Source organism: Diceros bicornis, chromosome 4 (assembly GCF_020826845.1).
Source record: "Diceros bicornis minor isolate mBicDic1 chromosome 4, mDicBic1.mat.cur, whole genome shotgun sequence".
Taxonomy (NCBI): domain Eukaryota; kingdom Metazoa; phylum Chordata; class Mammalia; order Perissodactyla; family Rhinocerotidae; genus Diceros; species Diceros bicornis.
Window position 1 is genome coordinate 28,833,363 of NC_080743.1, and position 15,017 is coordinate 28,848,379.

Here is a 15,017-nt window from a genome sequence, read left to right on the forward strand (position 1 = left end):
TCTGTCTTAAGATTGTCTTTTTTTGTTCTTTATCAACAGTTTCCCTCAGATGTGAATAAATTTGTGGGCATATAATTAGCTAACTGTCTGATTTACTTGGTGAGATAACCAATTTTCAAAAGAAGTTACAAATTTATATTGGTGTCACCCCTCTGATGTTTCATACTGACCAACGGATTTAATATCAACAGAAGTATGCACTATATAAAGGAATATTTTCTTGCAGTTCTTTAGAAAGTTATATAAATCACAATGGTACAACAGTAACAACAAAAATGACTCGATCTCTATTTTATCTTTTATTTAATTATAAGAATTAAAAAGGGAGAAACAGGGGCCGGCCCAGTGGCATAGTGGTTAAGTGTGCATTCCACTCTGGCGGCCTGAGGTTCACAGGTTCAGATCCCAGGTACAGATCTATGCACTGCTCATCAAGTCGTGCTGTGGCAGGTGTCCCATGTATGGTGTAGAGGAAGATGGGCATAGATGTTAGCCCAGGGCCAGTCTTCCTCAGTGAAAAAAAGGAAGATTGGCAACAGATGTTAGCTCAGGGCTAATCTTCCTCATCAAAAAAAGAGGGAGAAACAGCTCAAAAGTTCTTTCAATTTATAAACTCTCTCAGTTTTGTACAAGATCTTTCTCACTGTAAACTCAAATCCTAGTGTTGGTCATCAGCTACTTCAAACTTGCACAAACTGGATATTCAGGTTTTACCCTCTTTTTAAAAAGCACACAAAATACATTGATATACCTGCCAGTGTTCCTCTAAATCCTTGACTTGTTGTCTAAGTTCTTTCAAACCCATAATAGCTTCTGCTTCTCTCAGTTTCACAGCAATGAGTTCTTCCTGAAGCCTTGCAATGTTATTCTCATCAGGAAAGGAGTTGTTTCTCTAAAGCAAGAAAATTTAACTTGGTATTTTTAATTTAAATAATAAAATAAAATATACATAATAAGAACTTTTTTGTCCCATATGTAATCATATCTAATTTTATACAGTTTTATTGAAACATAATTCCACAAAATTTACTCTTTTAATGTACACTGGTCAGTGGTTTTTAAGAGTATTCAGAGGGTTATGCAACCATCATCACAACGTAATTTGATAACATTTTAATCATTCCCAAAAGAAACCCTACAACCATTAGCAGTCACTCTACATTTCCCCTCCTCCTAGCCTCAGGCAACCACTAATCTACCTTTGTCTCTATGGATTTTCCTACTCTGCACATTTCATATAAGTGGAATCATACATAAATCGAATATGTGGTCTTTTATGACTTAGCTTCTTTCATTTAGCATAATGTTTTCCAGGTTTATCCCTTTTTACTGCCAAATAATATTCCATTGTATAGATATACCATATTTTATTTATCCCATCAGTTGATGAAAATTTGGGCTGTTTCCACTTTTTGGCTCTTATGAATAATGCCACTATGAACATTTGTGTAAAAGTTTTTGCATGGATATATGTTTTTAATTCTTTTGAGTGATATACCAAGGAGCAGAAGTGATAGATCAGATGGTAATTCTACATTTAACTTTTAAGAAACTGTCAAACTTTTCCAAAGCAGCTATACTGTTTTACATTCCCACCAGGAACGTATTAGGGTAACTGTATTTAATTTTGTACTTAATTTTGAGGACACAGAAAGTCTAACTCTGGCTTGATTAATAAAATTCTAACCAGAGTTAACGGAGCAATAAGATTAAAAATGTTTTTCAACATGGCAATAAACTTACTAACCTCTGATTAGAACTCCAAACAAAGCATGAACATCATTTACATTTTAAAGATTTATGGAAAAGAATAGTCTAAAAATCTGTTTTGTTGTATTTTCTTGGCATGTCACTTTGGAAAGGAGTGTAAAATCTCTGTACACCAGTCACTATATCAATAGTCAAGAAATTAATATCAAGGTGATCTAAATATTTGCTTCAAGGGTACAAGATTTAGATTAATCTCCTACCGTACTGAAAGAACCACCTGAGGACACAGGGTAGCCCCATATTAAACTGCTCTTGGAGTGAGCAGGAGACCCTAAATTAGGCCTTAGTAAAAGCTCCTTAGGTAAACTGAGGTACTACTGAGATTTCAAGTTCTGAATCTATGAAATTTTCTATCTCTAAAATATTTCACGGTGGACATGAAGATTTTAGCCCACAGAGATGACGAAATAAAGTTATTCTCGCCAACTACACATTTTTATGGTAGACTTTAAATATTTTCTCAATTGAAAACCAGAAATTTACTACATATGCAGTTTAAAAAAAAAAAAGAGATTCCTGAATGAAGAAATTAACCATAGGAAGCATGAAACCGTCCAATTTCCTTTCTACTCTATAACATGAATACCAACAAACCCACTTAAGAAATCCATTTTTACATTGGACCCAAGGACATTTCTTTCTATCAAATATTCAAAACTGAAAGATCCACATTCTTACCTAAATCATGGAGCCCAGAATACTCCTAAATTAGAGACCAAATATTCTGTTAGGCATTTTTTTACAGCATTCTTGCTGGCTTTTTCCTCAACAAATAGGAGAATAAATTTTCCAAAAATAATAGAAAAATAGCAAGCAGATTCCTAGCAAAATTATTCCACTACTGAGTGTAGTTACACCCTGCTCTATTTCATCAAGAAATAGTTAAGAACAACTTAAAGCTATCTGTCATGTCCATTATTTACGAGGCTTTGATTCAATAGCTAGATACTATCTAGGCGTGAATCACAGACCCCGAGTCATCATGATTTTATAGATGAGAAAACAGAGATTCAGAGTTTGTGATCTAGAACACAGACTCTCAAGTCTGAGAGTTATGAGAAATGTAAAAGCATTTCTAGTTCCACTACTTACCTAATCCTCAAGTTTTTAGTAACCTTGAAAAGAGGTAAATCAGCTTCCGTAAGTACACCTCAGGCTAAGATCTTCCTATACATCCTGAGGTGGCTTGTAGTAGCTTGGAAAGTTGTAACAGTTACAATCAGATAAAATTTTCCCCGAAATGTTTATGTATTAATCATATCCTACCTCTTGCAGATGAAGACATTACAATATTTGAAGACAATGGTTAATTTCTATCCCCTAAGTTTCTCTCCTCCAACATTTAAACATTATTCATATCAAAATTATCCTGGTTGGTTTCCTCTAAATGGGCTCTAATCTCCATTTTTACCCCTTAAATATGTGGCTTTGAGTATGTATGTATGGCCACAACAAAGAATAATTTGGAATCTTATAAATTTTTTTTCCTTTCCTCTCTCAGTAACTAATATGTAAGGTTTCTAATGTGTAAAAACACCAAGAACAATTTAACTGCTCAAAAAGCACTTAACTAATATCTATCGCGTGTCCCCTCTAACCAGGAGTGACAGCACTGATGTTGTTCTCACCTTCTCTATGTCCAGGACTTTATCCTGCATCTCTTTCAGTGCACACTGAGACTCAGCTTCACTCAGACGGGCTTGGACCAATTCCTTCTCTAGCTGCAGCACAAAATCTTCATTGTAGTTGGAACCACATTTATGCTACAAGTTATAGACATATACTGAAATTTCACAGAAGAACATGTATATACAACAAAAATAAATGCAATTACACAATACAGTTATTGTTATTACAGTTACTACCAAATAGTAAAAGTTCCTCCTACCCAATATTTCTAGCATATCTCCTCCATTTAACTTTCCAATGAATAAAAAAGTTCAGGTTTGATATCTATAAAGATGATCACATTATTGGGTGCTAGTAACTAGTAGTTACATTAATCAAATTTAATTCATAGAAGATAAATATCTCCTTTTAGCTGTCCATCCATCCAGATACTAAGAATTTGCTCTGGCTCAACAGACCTGTATTGTACAACAGTGTAGCTATTAGCCACACGTGGCTACAGAGCACTTGAAATGTGGCTGGTCCAAACTGAGAAAGGTTGTAAGTGTAAAACACAAACTGGATTTTGAAGACTTAATATGAAATAAAAAGGTAAAATATCTCATTAATAATCTTTATATTGATTACATCTTGAAATAATAATACACTGAGTTAAATAAAAATATCATTAATTTCATCTGTAATTATTAATTACTCCTTTTAATATGGCATTTTAAAATGCATATGTGGCTCACATTATATTGCTATTGGACAGCACTGTTATAGAGTACAGAAGACAAGTACACATTGACTGAAAATTCTATTTTAATCTAACGGAAATAATAAGTCATGCACAATAACGGGAACCGTTCTAAATCCCAATAGGAAAATCTATTTGCTCTTAGAAACGTAGATCTCTTTAAAGATACGCATGAAAATGACTGCTGGAAGCAGAGAAAAAGCAGATGTTGCATGAAGAAATTAACCATGGAAGCATGAACCCTTTCCATTTCCTTTCCTTCTCAATAATGTGAATACCAATGCAGCTATCGAAGAAATCTTTTTTAAACCAGTTTCTATAAAAAGCTGTTCTAAAAAAGCAAAAGGGTATCTAATTCACCATTATAAAAGACTTCCTAAAATAAACTATCACTTCACATTTAATTCATGTAATAAAGACAAAGTGATAACTCAAAATTTCAAAAGAGTCACAGAGAACAATCTCCTACTGAACCTGCATGAGTAAAGATTGGTTCTTACTCTTCAATATATTAGGAACAAAACAGACGTTAAATTAAAACTCTATTAAAGAATTATTAAGTGTTTAATTAAAACATACAGTACTCTCTTGCCCCAGCTACCCAAAAAGATGTCATTTTTTAAAATGAACAGTTCACTTATTAAGCAAATGAGGACTTTTTAATTCAATGTATTACACATTATTTCTCCTAGTAATTTTCTATTACTATTAAAACAATATTGCAATACAATAAGTACATCTGCAACAGGCATATTACCTTAGCAAATACTTACCTTACCAAATAGAGAAAAGGCACTCTTTTGGAATGACCACATCCAAACCGCAGGTGCCATAATTTTTGTTTAATGAGATCATAGTTATTTTATGAGTAATACTAGAATTTTTTGCCCTTAATATAAAGCCATGACAACTGTAGTTCAGGTTGGTTTGCTAAGACTCTATTAGGAGATGCCCAGGACTAAATCAAACCCAAATGGCCCACATGAGAATGGAATCACTGATCTGATATAAACCAACTGATCCAACCAAGTGAAAAAAACTGTACTAATATTGGGAACAAATTTTTATCAATAAAATTTACAAAACCTCTAATTTTCCTCTATTGTTCAACGGATAAATTCTAAATTCCATAGTTTACACGTTATTTCTTCTCTCATACTTCCCATTTGTTCCTCACCCCACTGCAAACTAGCTCTAGTCCTCATCCCTTGATTAAACTGCTCTAATCACTAACAATATCAATACCCAATAACAATACAAAAACTCAATGGAAAGCCCTTTCATTCAGCTCTTACCTTCACTAGACAGTCTATGGAATTTACCACAACTGACCACTCTTAATTAAAAATTTCTCCTCCCTTAGATTTTGAGGTGTTACTCTTCCATGGTTCTCCTATCTTCTCTGTCTCCTCTGACAATTCTACTACTTCAAATAGGTATCTATGTCTGTGTGTCTGTGTGTGTGTATATCAATCATAGTCCCCAGGGTTTCAATATTGTGCATTTTCTCTCAATCTTTTCATTAATTACCTTATTTTGCAGATTCATCCTATGTGATTTCATCCATTGTTTATATAGTCTGTATATATAGGCAGCATCAGATACTGTCTATATCAATCAGATATTGTCTCTATAGACAGTGGATGAAATCACCAAGGAAGAATCTATAAAATAGTAAAAAGGAGAAGGTGGAGGGAAAGAGGGAGGGACAGAGAACATACAATGATGGAATTCTAGGGATGACAGATAGTTAGATATACACACAGACAGAGAGCGATGACTCTAAAGTCCATATTTCCAGCCCAGATCTTTCTATTAAGTTACAGATCCATATTCACAACTTCCTACTGGTCTTCTCCATCTGGTTGGCCACATATTCACCTCACACTCAACATTTCAAAACTGAACTCATCTTTTCCTCTTGATATATTTACTATTCTGCTAAGGATGCCATCATCTAACAACTAACCAATTCATAACTTCCCCTCTTCTATTCAACCCATACTATTCAATCACAAAATATTAGTAATTTTTCTTCCAGATGTTTCTTGAATTTGTCTGTTCCTCTCCATCTTCACTATCATCGTTTTTATTCATGACTTCATCTTTCTTTGAACTATTGTAGTGGTCTTACATATACCCCTCCTAACTGTTGTAGCACTTACAGTAGGTATTATTTAATATTTTATGTTACCTCTCACATTAAGTTGTAATAAATAGAAGGCATTTTTACAATTCTACCACCTGGACCAGGTAGTTGTTTTTCTGTTTTGTTGTTGTTGTTGTTGAGGAAGATTTGCCCTGAGCTAATATCCGTTGCCAATCTTCCTCTTGTTCCCTTGAGGAAGATTCCCACTGAGCAAACATCTGTGCCAATCTTCCTCTATTTTGTATATGAGTCGCTGCCACAGCATGGCTGACGAGAGGTGTAGGTCAGCACCTGGGATCCAAACCCATGAACCCGGGCCGCCGGAGCAGAGTGAGCTAAATTTAAGCACTACACCAAGGGGCCAGCCTCCAGGTGGGTGTTTTTTGACCCTATTGTTCTGAGCCTGAGGAAGTTTTGATTCCATATTTATTAACACAAACATGTTAATGAAAATCATACAAGCATTGATACAGTTCAATATAGTATTCAGAATGAATCTAACTCCACTAAGCCAATTTTACCCCATTATCAATTTTTCTATACAGCAATCAGCCCTGTCCAATTATATTCATACGCATTTTTATTGGACAAAGTATTTCCATTGGGATCAATTCTTAATATTGATATGAGCTCACTAAACAGAGATTCTACATACCGTGTTGCAGCTCAGGGAGTTAGAAAAGGCTCTAGCATTTGGTTGGTTGGTTGAAACATGGACCAAAAGGTAGCCCCACAGTGAGTGAACTGGAAATGCTGGACATGCCTTGGTTTAATGTAGAAGGGAAAATTGATGACAAAGAAATTTGGGGAAGATATATGTACACAGACCACTCTGAATGGGCTAAAAATATGAAGACATTTGATTCCCATGTGAATGCTCATCAAAGGGTGAATCGAGAGGAGGATTTAAAAAATCAATTGGATGACCCATTCTGTGGACACCAGTCAGCCTCTTTCCCCAGACACCCGTCACAGCCCAATAAGGCTTTATGAACAAAGTGGCCGTGGTGGCAGGGATGGAGGTTATGCACTGGGCTCAGCAACAAGGACTTCCACTCACCAAGGTTATGACCACTGCTGAGTGTTCAGTCCGACGGCAGCAGATACATACCAACACCAAGCCCCTGATATAACACCATTTCCTGGGGTGATCAGCTACCTACCTGGTGGCAGGTTGATTACACTGGACCACTTCCATCATGGAATGGGCAGTGTTTTGTTCTTACTGGAAAAGCCACTTTCTCTGGATACAAATTTGCCTTCCCTGCACACAATGCTTCTGTCAAAACTATCATCTATGGACCTAAAGAATGCTTTATCCACCATCATGGTATTCCACACAGCATTGTTTCTGATCAGGAAATTCACCTCAGCAAAAGAAGTGCAACAATGGGCCCACACTCACAGAATTCACTAGTCTTAGAATGTTCCCTAACATCCTGAAGCAGGCTGGCTTGACAGAATGGTAGAATGACCTTTTGAAGACTCATTTACAGTGCCAGCTAGGTGGCAATATCTTGCAGGGCTGGGGCGAGGTTCTCTAGAAGGATAAATATGCTCTGATTCAGTGTCCAATATATGGTGCTGTTTCTCCCATAATAAGGACTCCCAGACCCAGGAATCGAGGGATGGAAACGGGAGCGACACCACTCACTATTATCCCCAGCGACTTATCAGCAAAATGTTTGCTTTGCGACTTCATGCTCTGCTGGTCTAGGAGTCTTAGTTCCAGAGGGAGGAATGCTTCCACCAGGAGACACAACAATGATTCCACTAAACTGGAAAACTGACCTGGCCACTATGGGATCCTCACACCTCTGAATCAATAGGCAAAGAAGGGAGTTATGGTGCTGGCTAGGGTGACTGATCCTGACTACCAGGGGGAAACTTGACTACTACTCCACAGTGGAGATTAGGAAGAATATGTCTGGAATATAGGCGATCCTTTAAATTGTCTCTTAGTATTATCATGACCTGTGATTAAGGTCAATGAAAAATTACAACCAATCCAGGAGGATTACTAATGACCCAGACTCTTCAAGAATGAAGGTTTGGGTCATCCCACCAGGTAAAGAACCATGCCCAGCTAAGGTGCTTACTGAAGACAAAGGGAATACAGAGTGGGTAGCAGAAGAAGGTAGTTATTAATACTAACTATGAGCAGCTGACCTGTTACAGAAACAAGGACTGTAATTGTCATGAGTATTTCCTCCTAATTTTCCTATGAAATATTCGTGTATCTGTTTTCTTTCCTCTCTTATTTCCTTATCATGAGATGCATTTACTTTACATCACAGTATTTAAGCATTGCTTTTATGTGGCAATTAAGTATGTTTAAGGAGATGTACATTGGTGCCAAGTTGACAAGGGTTGGCCTTGTGATGGTTAATTTTATGTGTCAATTTGACTAGGTATGGGCTGCCCAGAATAAACATTACTTCTGGGTGTGTCTGTGAGGTGTTTCCAGACGACTCAGCAGATTGCCCTCCCCAAGGTGAGTGGATATCATCCAATACGTTGAGAGGGCCTGAACAGAACAAAAAGTGGAGTGAGGGAGGATTCATTCCTTTCCTTCCTGCCTGCTTGAGCTGAGACGTCAGTCTTTTCTTACCCTTGACTGGAATTTACACCATCAGCTTCCCCTGTTCTCAGACCTTTGGACTCAGGCTGTAATTACACCACTGGCTTTCTGGGGTCTCCAGCTTGCCGATGGTGGACTGTGAAACTCCTCAGCCTTCATAATGTCATGAGCCAATTCCTCACAATAAATCTCCTTTTATGTGTATGTGTGTATGTGTATGTGTGTGTGTATACCCTATTGGTTCTGTTTCTCTGCAGAATCCTGAGTGATACAGGGTAAATTTTATAAGTAAGATTAAATTTATTGATTAGAGGTTTTATTGTTCTTGTTTGCTTTCTGGTCCATTTGACCCATTAGAGCTTCTGCAATTGAATTCTCTTTTTTGGTCATTATTTCTACCATTTCCAATTTTCCCTGTTCAAATTTTTGCACATCTCAATTTAGTCAGGAAAGTGATACTTCTGATACTTCTGTCAATGTTTAGCCTATTGAAAATTTTATCATGTCTGTTTTCGCTCTTTGTAAGTTTTGGATTTTATTACTAGCAGTCTACATCATTGGCCGAGCAAGCCGGTAGAATCATAATAAGAGAATAATGTTAATACTAATCCTAATAATAGCTACCATTTATTGAGCACTCACTATGTGCCAGGCATTATTCTAGAGTACAACCCACTTAAGTCTCAACAACCATCTATTATACACAGGACAAACTACAGCACAGAGAAGCTAAGTAACTTGTCCAAGGACACACAACAAGTGAGTGGCAGAACTGGCATCAAAAGAGGCTGCTGTGGACTGTAAACTACCTGTTTCCATTTTTTTTCAATTTTCCTCAGGGGGGGAAAGTGTTATCGATAAAACAGGTCTTAAAGTTTACAATGATAACAATGATGATGATGAAAGCAGCTAACATCTATTGAGTGCTTATTATGTGCCAGACACATGCTAAGTACTTTGTATTCTCACTTAACCTTCACCACAACTTCTGCTTTCCTAACAAGGAAACTTAAAAAGACTCAGCAAAGTCAAACAGCACTTGGCAGTTCTGTTAATTGGGAGTATGAACTACACAGCTCATGTTCTTAACCTTGAAGCCATGTAAGAGTTGAAATAATATTTTTAAGAGCTTAACATATTGTTTTCATATGTACTATTCTAAGAATTAATGGTACAGTATTAAAAATTTAAGCATCTAAAAAAATTTTAACATTTCACATAATGTTCTTATAATAAGAAATTCCTACAAGAGTATATTATACTCAAATTAGTAACCCTGGTAAATATACAATTTATTTTACCAAATGACAACTGCCACGATTATGATGGTTGATAAGTCAGCAAGGGGCCATTTATATAAATGACTTCCCTACACTTACATCAAGTGCACTTTTGTCAATGAATCTCTTAATGTTTCTGTGATACCATCAATCTCATTCCAATGAAACTGACAGAAATTTTTTTTAGTTGATGGAGTCTCTGCTTTTCAATCCCATGTTCTTTTCTGGTGTTGCAGAGTTACAAAGGTAAAGATAAATCAGAAAGCCCTTAGTAATGTTTTTGGTTGTGTCGTGAGTAAAACAAAAAAATAAATTCTCACATTCAATGTTTGAAAGACATATGAGTAATATGAGGAAAGGAAATATTTGTATTTGGAGAGGTTTCTTGTATTATTAAGTGAAAAAATCCACGAATTGGAAAAAAGATTGTCTGCATAGATGTATCAAATATTCCCTGAATTTAATTATACATTAAGTAAGTTCAAGACTCCACAATTATATGTCCTTTTCAGGAACCCGTACATTTCATGGAACTCTGTATTCTTCTCTCTTGTAGTATTTATCGCAACTCCAAATAATTAACTGTGCAATCAGTTTTTTAAATGTCTATCTCTATATATACTATACAAGCAATGCCAGGGATAGTTAGACTGCTTTATCATTGTACTGGCAGAACTAAACTGTGCTTTTCATAGTAGGTGAGCCAACAATATTTGCTGAATGAATAAGCTAGACAACTCTTGGTGTAAAAAACAACAATAACAAAAAAACCCCTCTGTTATATACCTTATATTAAACATGGGGAGTGGGAATTGAATACCACAAAAATATCCTAAAAACCTATTTGTTTCAAAAATAAATAAAATTTATAATAGTGTGGGAATATGATACATTTTTACTGTCACATCTAACACATCTGAAAAAACTACCATTACACAAGGCAAGTAGTCCAGAATAGGTTTCTATACCACAAGACAAAATCACAGCAGAAAAATAATAAAAAATTATATTTTGCTTCCCCCTCAGCACATGATCCCAAAAAGATCTTCGTAATCCTCCCTACCACATACTCCAAACAGTCTTTAAAAAAAAATCCAAGCAATATGGATGTACTATTTAAAGATTTGCCACACCAAATGTTTTTAAAATGATTTGTTCCCAACATCTGAAAAATTACATACATCCTTTAAACTGGAAGTTTATCTCTGGTTTTTTATATACTCTTAACTGTAAGATTTTTTTTTAATGCTGAAAAAAATGTTTAGAAAACAATTACTTCCATTAAAGTGAACTCTAATTTATTATTCAAGCTGGAAAAAAAGAGATGATTACATATGAATGTAAAACATTTAATCTTAGACTAAGGTCAAAATTAGTTCTGGAAGAAAACCTCTGTCTAGATTTATAGACATACTGACCAACAGAGTAAGAGTTTACCAAACTCTTAAAGTCATCCCTCTGTTTTGGACTTATAGAAAGACATTTCAACTTACCAATAATTATAAATTAAATGGCTTTTTCTTGAAATGTCATTAGAGTAGAGCTAAAGAGTGTTTATAACACAGAAAGAGATGTTAAACATTAACTTTCATATTCGTAAAGAAAAACAACCCCTCTAGGTAAATCAGACATAGGGCAATTCCTAAATGCTGCTGAACAAACATATTCTCTAAAATAAATTATCTAGAAGATTTCACAACTTCCACTGACGAACAGGTAGTTTTTAGTTTATTCAAGTTTATTCACGAGTTTAATCTAAGTAAGATTAGTTTTTATTCCTCATATCAAAGCCTTGGTTCTTAAAAGTATCACATAATTCTTTCATATTTTCTTCTAGAATTATAGGAAAGGGAAGGAAAGTCAGAAGAAACCTCATCTAGCCTCCACTTCAGTACTTCCAGTACAAAGGTCCCAAGAACTTCAAAAGGCAGTCATTTCAGCAATCAGCAGCTTTAACTGTTAAAATCCTTCTTGTTTATGCTCATGCGAGCCAACAAATTGCCAGACAAATTGCTTATTCAGGATACCTGAATGATAAGCAGTCATGTGTAGGGCAAAAAGCTTTTAAATAGATCAAGCAAGACTCAAAGATAGTTGATCTCATCAAGAAAAATTGTCCAACATAAATACGTTCATGCCCTACCACACTCAAAAGAGACAGTCAGGACAGGCAAAACTGTATGAAATATTAACGGATCATTTCTACCTCTATGGGCTTCCTGAAAAACTGACATGAAACATGTAAAACAAATACTTAAAGGTATAGTTTATCTTAATGCTTGGTTTTATCTTACGCTTAGGTTACTATTTATTATATAAAATTTAAATTTATTTAGTATTTAGTATACTAATATATAATTCTTGTCCCTTCCATATCTGTATCCTCTTGCCTTTAGGCTATAGTTCCTATAGGCCATTAGTCTGACAACCTGTTCTAAGTCACTTCTCCAGCTGCCACCCCTGACCTCTCCTCTACTTCACACTGCATTCTCCTTCAGGCTCAATACAACCACAACTCTGATTAAGACATGCCCAATCTCAGCCCTGAGGGATCTCCTAATCCTCTTAGGCTTCTCATATAAGCTAGCTCACTTGCTTCTAGTCCTACCCTGACCTTAACCAATCGATTCCAGCACTGGGATGTTATACGTTCTCCCTTATTCCCCTCCCTTCTACCAAAATCACTCAAACTAAACGTGTTGTTTCTTTGAACCTTATTTCTTTTTTTTTTCTTTTGAGGAAGATTGGCCCTGAGCTAACATCTGTTGCCAATCTTCCTCCTTTTTTCCTTTTTTCTCCACAGTTGTACAACCTTCTAGTTGCTCTATGGGGGACACTGCCTCAGCATGGCTTGATGAGCAGTGCGTAGGGCCACGCCCAGGATCTGAACCTGCAAACCCCGGGACCGCCACAGCAGAGCGCACAAACTTCCCCCCTATGCCAGTGGGCCGGCCCCCTGAGCCTTATTTCTTTAGTCTTTTTTTCTTTAAACAATTTATTGAGGCAAAATTCAAATAACCATTTTAAAGTGAAGAACAATTCAGTAGCCTTTAGTACATTCAGAATGTTGTGCAACCACCAATTCTATCTAGTTCTAAAACATTTCCCTCGTTCCAAAGTAAAACCCCTTACCTATTAAGCAGTTTCTCACCCTTTTCCCACATCCACCTTCTGGCAACCACCAATCTACATTCTATGGATTTATCTATTCTGGGTATTTCATATAAACGGAATCACACAATATGTGATCTTTTGTGCCTGGCTTCTTTCACTCAGCTTAAGGTTTAGAAGGTTTATCCACATTATAACATGTATTAGTACTTCATTCCTTTTTATGGCTGAATAATATTTTGTTGTATGTATACACCACAATTTGTTTATCCATTATTCCATTGATGGATTTTTGGGCTATGTCCAGTTTTTTGTGAATAACGTTGCTACAAATGTATATACACACACTTGTTTGAATATCAGTTTTCCATTTTTGGGGGTGCACATCTAGGAGTTGAATTGTGGCTTATATGGTAATTTTATGTTTAACTTTTTGAGGAACTGCCAAACTGTTTTCCACGGCCGCTGACCATTTTATATTTCTATCAGCAATGTACAAGGATTTCAATTTCCCCACCAACTTACCAACACTTGTTATTTTCTGTTTGTTGGGTTTTTTTTTTTTTTAATTACAGCCATCCTAGTGAGTGTGAATTGGTACCTCATCGTGGTTTTGGTCTATGTTGAGCGTCTTTTCATATGTCTGTGGTTCATTTGTGTATCTTCTTTGGAGTAAATGTCTATTCAAGTCCTTTGCTCATTTTTAAATTAGGTTCTTTGTCTTTTTGGTGATTTGTAAGAGTTCTTTATATATTCCAAATGCTAAATCCTTATCAAATACGCAATTTGCAAATATTTTCTGCATTCTATAGGTTCCCTTTGTCATTTACTGGATAACGTCAAATGTTTTAATTTTGATGAAGTCCAATTTATCTGTTTTTTTTTTTCTTTTGTCGCTCATGCTTTTAGCGTTAAAGTACCCATATCTAAGAATCCATAGTCAAATTCGAGGTCATAAAGATTTATCCCTATATGTTCTTCTAAGAGTGTTATGGTTTTTTTTTTTTTTTTTTTGATTTTTATTGATATTTTAATGGTTTCTAACATTGTGAAATTTTGGGTTGTACATTTTTGTTTGTCCATCACCCCATATATGACTCCCTTCACCCCTTGTGCCCACCCCCCACCCCCACTTCCCGGGTAACCACAGTCCAGTTTTCTCTGTCCATGTGTTGGTTTATATTCCACATATGAGTGAGATCATACAGTGTTTGTCTTTCTCTTTCTGGCTTATTTCACTTAACATAATACCCTCCAGGCCCATCCATGTTGTTGCAAATGGGACGATTTTGTCTTTTTTTATGGCTGAGTAGTATTCCATTGTATATATATACCACACTTTCTTAATCCAATCGTCAGTCGAGGGACACTTAGGTTGCTTCCACTTCTTGGCTATGGTGAATAATGCTGCAATGAACATAGGGGTGCATAAGCCTCTGTGGATTGTTGATTTCAGGTGCGTTGGATAGATTCCCAGTAGTGGGATGGCTGGATCATAGGGCATCTCTATTTTTAATTCTTTGAGGAATCTCCATACCGTTTTCCATAGAGGCTGCACCAATTTGCATTCCCACCAGCTGTGTATGAGGGTTCCTGTTTCTCCACATCCTCTCCAACATTTGTTGTTTTTTGTCTTGGTGATTATAGCCATTCTAACGGGCGTGAGGTGGTATCTTAGTGTTGTTTTGATTTGCATTTCCCTGATGATTAGTGATGTTGAGCATCTTTTCATGTGCCTATTGGCCATCTGTATATCTT

The 15,017-nt window shown here is 36.0% G+C and overlaps 1 protein-coding gene across 9 annotated transcripts in view; it reads right to left on the reverse strand.

Moving 5' to 3' along the window:
- EVI5 (ecotropic viral integration site 5) overlaps positions 1–15,017 on the reverse strand; it is a 233,937-nt gene that overhangs the window by 99,914 nt on the left and 119,006 nt on the right. For 6 of the 9 annotated variants that reach the window (XM_058538530.1, XM_058538527.1, XM_058538526.1 and 3 more), the window contains 2 exons: positions 3,399–3,533; positions 752–892 (listed from right to left, as the gene is read on the reverse strand). In XM_058538530.1, coding sequence (XP_058394513.1) covers positions 752–892; positions 3,399–3,533 — 276 coding nt within the window. The remainder of the gene's footprint in view (positions 1–751; positions 893–3,398; positions 3,534–15,017) is intronic. The other 3 variants (XM_058538529.1, XM_058538528.1, XM_058538522.1) reach the window with 1 other exon arrangement.